General features: G+C 42.5%; 1 protein-coding gene across 1 annotated transcript; it reads left to right on the plus strand.

Moving 5' to 3' along the window:
* The first annotated feature begins 295 nt into the window (after positions 1-295).
* Positions 296-3,676, plus strand: LOC113056602 (protein yippee-like 5). The gene is made up of 3 exons (XM_026223363.1): positions 296-406; positions 1,170-1,325; positions 3,377-3,676. The coding sequence occupies exons 2-3, from the start codon at positions 1,185-1,187 to the stop codon at positions 3,599-3,601; spliced, it is 366 nt and encodes a 121-aa protein (XP_026079148.1). The 5' UTR covers positions 296-406; positions 1,170-1,184; the 3' UTR covers positions 3,602-3,676.
* The last annotated feature ends 3,536 nt before the right edge of the window (positions 3,677-7,212 follow it).

Below are 7,212 nucleotides of genomic sequence, written 5' to 3' on the forward strand. Positions count from 1 at the left end.
TTGTCTGATATGTTAAGAAATAATATAAAATAAAAATAATTTTGCCAAAATATTTGACTCAAAAAGTCCAGATGATTCAAGCTGTTCGTGACTGTGAGTGTAACAGCAGCAGCAGAGATTATTAACCGGAAATGAAAACATTTAAAACTCTGATTCCTCGATTTAAAAAAATAAATAAAAATGTAGCAAAACATTAGATTCAGATGATATGTAGAACTCTCTGTGGTATTTACAAAACGTACGGACCTATGGTTGTCAGGACACCTGCACTAGCACGCACGGGCGTCCTCGCGCACGTCACCGGGCCGGATGTTGATATAAAGTCTGGAGGAAGTGCAGGAAGAAAACACAGCAGCGCGAGCTCGAGCTGAACAGAAATAAACAAACAGTCGATCGGAAGCGACTGGTAAGAGTTGATCTTATACTGACCGGTTAACCGAGCTTTGCTTCGATTCGACCTTCATTTGTCATGAGCGCTTTACAAGATGTGTGTGTGTGTGTGTGTGTGTGAGAGAGAGAGAGAGAGAGTGTGTGTGTGTGTGTGAGAGAGAGAGAGAGAGAGAGAGAGAGAGAGAGAGTGTGTGTGTGTGTGTGTGTGTGTGTGTGTGTGAGAGAGAGAGAGAGAGAGAGAGAGTGTGTGTGTGTGTGTGTGTGTGTGTGTGTGTGAGAGAGAGAGAGAGAGAGAGAGAGAGAGAGAGAGAGTGTGTGTGTGTGTGTGTGTGTGTGTGTGAGAGAGAGAGAGAGAGAGAGAGAGAGTGTGTGTGTGTGTGTGTGTGTGTGTGTGTGTGTGTGTTTGTGTGTGTGTGTGTGTGTGTGTGAGAGAGAGAGAGAGAGTGTGTGTGTGTGTGTGTGTGTGTGTGTGAGAGAGAGAGAGAGAGAGAGAGTGTGTGTGTGTGTGTGTGTGTGTGTCTGTCTCTCACATCTGTGTGTGTGTGTGTCTGTGTCTCTCACAGGTGTCTCTCTCTCTCTCTCTCAGGTGTGTGTGTGTGTGTGTGTGTGTCTCTCTCACGTGTGTGTGTGTGTGTGTTTGTGTGTCTCTCACAGGTGTCTCTCCATCACTCAGGTGTCTCTCTCTCTCTCTCTCTCTCAGGTGTGTGTGTGTGTGTGTGTGTCTCTCTCTCACAGGTGTGTGTGTCTCTCACAGGTGTCTCTCTCTCTCTCTCTCTCAGGTGTGTGTGTGTATCATGGGCCGTATCTTCTTGGATCACATCGGCGGGACGCGTCTCTTCTCCTGTGCTAACTGTGACACAATCCTGACGAACCGCTCCGAGCTGATCTCCACACGCTTCACCGGAGCCACCGGACGAGCCTTCCTCTTCAACAAGGTCTATATCATCCGTGATAGACAAACTGTTCTTTCAACGATGTGAGATTAGGTCTTTATTACTAAACACCCTACAGAGTGCACTCGTTCTTTCACTGTACGATTCAGTTTATTAAAATACATTTAGAAAGATCACAGAATACAAGATATGGGGCAGAAAATGTATACGTGGAAGCACAAATAGATTCTGTCTATACTGTTAAAATACCAGGGGTTTCTGCTTTTTATACTACTTAGTGCAAATAGTGGCAATTATCTGCTCCTCAGTATTGTAGTACATTATAAAACAGTATACAATAACTTGAGTGTACATTTTTAATTTTATTTCAGATTATTAAATGTATGACACCTTATCCTCTTTCTAACCCTACCAAATTCTGTATTTTCAGCTTTCTGGTTATTTCCTTGAGTTTCATTGAAAATAAATGCTTTTCTGATGTGATTTTGGTATTTGAAGAGCCCAAACAAAAGTTTGCCAAAAGGCAGATTTGAATGATTTGAACCCGGGGTCAATCTCAAGGACCTCTGCACCACTGGAGCTGACGTCATCAACTGGTGGGCGGAGTCAGGAAACAAGACTCGGTTTATTTATTCTATAAATACTCATCCTAACCCAGCATGATTACAAATGTGATATTGATTTTATACAACACTCCAATAAACAACAATTCATATTAAGAGACTTATGTTTTAGATGAAACATTGCCTGTTTTTGCAACAACATGACGTGATTTGTTCCTGAATGAATCAACTGTTTAAATGATTCAGTTCAATCACAATGACTCACTAATTAACAGTGGTTTGCTGCCACCTGCTGGATGCTTTCATTTCACATTTAAAGTGGTTCATGTAAGGCCGGGCATACACTGTGTGATTTCATCAAGAAACCAACTCTGTACGAGCAGATCATAGAGATGTAAAGTCAAAGCTCAACATTAATCATAGCTCATTACTGCACAACTCATGCACGGATAATAAATGATTAAATGAGCTTACATCTCACTGAACATTATTTAAAACATTTAGATATTACACAATGAATAGGCCTCTGGTTAAAGTTCTTCCACATACACCGTATACAGAAGATCAAGTATATTCAGGATCAGATTCAAGAGCGGATTAAATATAACAAGGCAGACGAGATACATGAGGTGGAAATGTCAAATTGTAGGAATGTAAGAAATGTTCTAGTTTAATAATAAAGTGCTTGTGCACATGAGAGTTGGCTCAGAGCAGATATACGGTTAGGATGTGTGTGTGTTTCAGTGTGTGTGTGTGTGTGTGTGTGTGAACTGAACACTGTGCAGGAGTGTGTATAGTGCAGATGTATGCCAGTGTCCATTTAGTGGCGTGTTTATTACTAATTGTAAAATAATGGACAATGGTTTATTTCCCTCTTTTAGTGTTGTTGCAGTGTCAGAGATGAAATGGTGAAGGTTGTGTTGTGGCTCAGGTGCGGTGAGGGACAGGGCTCGGGGTTTAGGACCGTGTCTTTAGCTGTGATACACCCTCACGAGGGACACACGTCCCACAGCCTCAGGACACACTCGTCTCTTACACACACACACACACACACACTCAGAAACCAGTCGCACCAGTCAGAGATCAGCTCAGATCAGGATGAAGTCACACAGTGTTTGTGCGGCTGGAGGCAGATCACCTCACCATAGAAGTGTCTGCAAAAAGAATAAATGTACATGGATCTTTTAATTAAATAAATATCAGTATTCACGTTTTGTTTAATATATCAAAACAGTAGTAATGCATATGTAACTGCAGGTCAAATACATTCCTGTCCTTCATTAAACAGTGTGTAAACATCTAAATATCACTTGATGATGAATTTAGTTGTTGCTGATTTCATTTGCTTGCTAACGGCCCAAATGTCGTATGATTGTAATTCATGGATTAAATGTAAGAATTTGACTGAAAAGAAGACTTTATAAAAGAATATGGAACACTTGACCACAGTAAGACCGTCTCAGAAACGCAGGAGGTGTAGTGTGTTGGTGAGGGTCTGGTGCTGATGCTGGGGTCTGTGATGTGTCTCAGGTGGTGAATCTGCAGTACAGCGAGGTGCAGGACCGTGTGATGCTGACCGGCAGACACATGGTGCGAGACGTCAGCTGTAAGAACTGCAACAGCAAGCTGGGCTGGATCTACGAGTTCGCCACCGAGGACAGCCAGCGCTACAAGGAGGGTCGTGTGATCCTGGAGCGAGCGCTGGTGCGAGAGAGCGAGGGCTTCGAGGAGCACGTCCCGTCAGACGCCTCCTAATCTCTCTCACGTCAGAGATTCACTAATGAACACGCACAGCAGGACGAGAGCTTCAGATGCACAAACAAACAAACACGGCACGTAACGACCAGATCATCTGCACACCAGCGGATGGCAGTTCAGATTATTTGACAGAAATGCATATGTTCATGGCTTCTTTCCCGTGTTTGACATGTTTCCTCTGTAAGTATGGAGTTCTGTTTGTGCCAGAAGTGTAGACTGCTTTGTGGAGGTCAGCTGTTAATGCTGTTGTTTTTGTCCGTACTTCAGAAGTCTGTGCTCTCAGTTCTCTTTGGATATCCATATAAATAAACAGAACTGGCTCAATAATAAGTTTATCAACATGTTTCTAAAACTCTGAATATTATGATGATGACTATAGATTGATTGCTGCACAAGTTTTAGAAAACTCTTTTTGGGAAAAGCTAATTCTGTGTGTTTATCTGGATATTACAGAATGTAAGGCACAGCATTGAACTGAAGAACGGACACTAAACCACATCACCAGCAGCAGACAGACACACATCATGAAGGATCCATGACTTCTGCACTAATCTAACTCCATACATAAGATCTCCATCTTCACCGGGAGACCAAGGGTTAATGAATGCACCTGATGAAATGACGTAGATTTCTCTGTTTGTTTCCTTAAATGTTGAGGAGAGTTGTGATCCCTTCTCTATCCTCCGTTAGTCATCTGTGGTTTCAGTCGTGTGACCTCACAGATTCACACAGATTCACACAGATTCACACAGGTTCACACAGATTCACACAGAGGTTCACAGAGATTCACACAGGTTCACCCAGATTCACACAGAGGTTCACACAGATTCACACAGATTCACACAGGTTCACACAGAGGTTCACACAGATTCACACAGGTTCACACAGGTTCTCACAGGTTCACACAGAGGTTCACACAGGTTCACACAGGTTCACACAGAGGTTCACACAGGTTCACACAGGTTCACACAGGTTCACACAGATTCACACAGGTTCACACAGAGTTCACACAGATTCACACAGGTTCACACAGGTTCACACAGGTTCACACAGATTCACACAGGTTCACACAGGTTCACACAGATTCACACAGGTTCACACAGGTTCACACAGGTTCACACAGATTCACACAGGTTCACACAGGTTCACACAGATTCACACAGGTTCACACAGGTTCACACAGATTCACACAGATTCACACAGGTTCACACAGGTTCACACAGAGGTTCTCACAGGTTCACACAGGTTCACACAGATTCACACAGGTTCACACAGGTTCACACAGAGTTCACACAGATTCACACAGGTTCACACAGGTTCACACAGGTTCACACAGATTCACACAGGTTCACACAGGTTCACACAGAGGTTCTCACAGGTTCACACAGGTTCACACAGATTCACACAGGTTCACACAGAGTTCACACAGATTCACACAGGTTCACACAGGTTCACACAGGTTCACACAGATTCACACAGATTCACACAGGTTCACACACAGGTTCTCACAGGTTCACACAGATTCACACAGATTCACACAGGTTCACACAGAGGTTCTCACAGATTCACACAGGTTCACACAGATTCACACAGATTCACACAGGTTCACACAGAGTTCACACAGATTCACACAGATTCACACAGGTTCACACAGAGGTTCTCACAGGTTCACACAGATTCACACAGATTCACACAGATTCACACAGATTCACACAGGTTCACACAGAGGTTCTCACAGGTTCACACAGATTCACACAGATTCACACAGGTTCTCACAGGTTCTCACAGGTTCACACAGATTCACACAGGTTCACACAGATTCACACAGGTTCACACAGGTTCTCACAGGTTCACACAGATTCACACAGGTTCGCACAGGTTCTCACAGGTTCACACAGGTTCACACAGATTCACACAGGTTCGCACAGGTTCTCACAGATTCACACAGGTTCACACAGAGTTCACACAGAGTTCACACAGATTCACACAGGTTCTCACAGATTCACACAGGTTCGCACAGGTTCTCACAGATTCACACAGGTTCACACAGAGTTCACACAGAGTTCACACAGATTCACACAGGTTCACAAAGGTTCACACAGATTCAGGGTTTCAGACTGAAGAGCTGGTGTTTGTGTTGGAGCAGACTTTAGCACATGTTCACTCGATCTGTTTTCTTCACACACAGTGTGTATTAGATCACTCTACTCTTGTATTTCTACACTTTTAGAAACTATCTTCCTGTGTTCTGTTGGAGAGGAGTGTGGCAGTAATCTTATTCTTGTGTTGGTGATTTCTTCAAGACTTTGTGGATTCTTTGGGTCTTTATTTCTCCTCAGTTCTGCTGAACTTTATTGTATGGTTTCTCTGAGCTAATTCCTCTCAAACTCCTCTCGTTTGTGTTCGGTGTTTGCTTCTGAAGTACCAGCAAGAGCGTTTCTTCTTCTTCTCTCTGTCGTTTGATTGAAGCCGCTTCTGTTCATTATTGTATTCATGAGGTTCACTGTGTTATATTTGATGTCTGACTTGAAGAATAAATCATTGCCTAAAGTGGAATTTTTCTTCCTTCCCAGTATTTCAAGAAATCAGTAACACTTTACCATGAGCTTCACTTCAAAACACTTCAGAAGTATTCATTCATTTTAATGTTAACTTTTGTGCATTTAGTAATACCTTATTAAAGTCCAAAGCTGTTTTTATTAATATTACATGTGTCCCTGCAGCACAGAAGCAGTCATCAGTAGCACAGGGATATTTGTAGAAATAGACAACAATACATTGTATGAGTCACAATTATAATATTTTTTTTGCTCCCTCAGATTTCAGATGATGTATACATCTCAATTTCAAAAACGTGACCCTTTAGACTGGTCTTGTGCTCCAGAGTCACATTTAGCTGAGCTGACATGAGCTAGCAATGGACAGATGTATTTTTATTAACTAACAAAGATTAGTAAATACAGTAACAGATGTGTTGACTGCACTGATCTCATAGAGCTCCAGCAGACGGGAGTAAAGCTGAGTGTGGATCTGTCTCTCGGGGGGGACACTGGTCATCTTCTGTGTTTGACCGAAAGATCTCCTCTTACACTGACCGTCATCCCAACCCTGATCACATACAGCAGAACAGAGCTCTGAACACACACACACACACACACGCACGCACGCACACACAGACTCACACACACACGCACACTCACACACACACACACACACATACATACACACACACACACGCGCACTCACACACAGACTCACATACGCACACACATACATACACACACACACACACTCACTCAAACCAACACACAACCACTGCTTCACATGCTCTGCTGTGTTCTGCTCCATATCGTCTCTTCTTTCAGACTACAGGAAGAAAACATCTGAAATACAGATTTGTGTTTGTTTTACATTTATGTGAATGATGATAAATATCAATTTAAGAAACTGACCATTATGACTGGTATTGTGTTCTAGGGTCACATATAAAGTGAGACCTATTTATTTATTTAGTAATATTTTAATTGTATTTATTGATGTAACCTACCATTCTTCGTGTAATTAAGCAGCTGGAGACTTGTAGTGTCGTTAGTAATCTATCTGTAGTT

Source organism: Carassius auratus, chromosome 38 (genome assembly GCF_003368295.1).
Source record: "Carassius auratus strain Wakin chromosome 38, ASM336829v1, whole genome shotgun sequence".
Classification (NCBI taxonomy): domain Eukaryota; kingdom Metazoa; phylum Chordata; class Actinopteri; order Cypriniformes; family Cyprinidae; genus Carassius; species Carassius auratus.

Excerpts from the sequence above, each read along its gene's own strand:
- LOC113056602 (XM_026223363.1), top strand. The coding sequence starts at position 1,185 with ATGGGCCGTATCTTCTTGGATCACATCGGCGGGACGCGTCTCTTCTCC. Across the intron at positions 1,326-3,376 it reads GAGCCTTCCTCTTCAACAAG|GTGGTGAATCTGCAGTACAG; the intron begins GTCTATATCATC and ends GATGTGTCTCAG.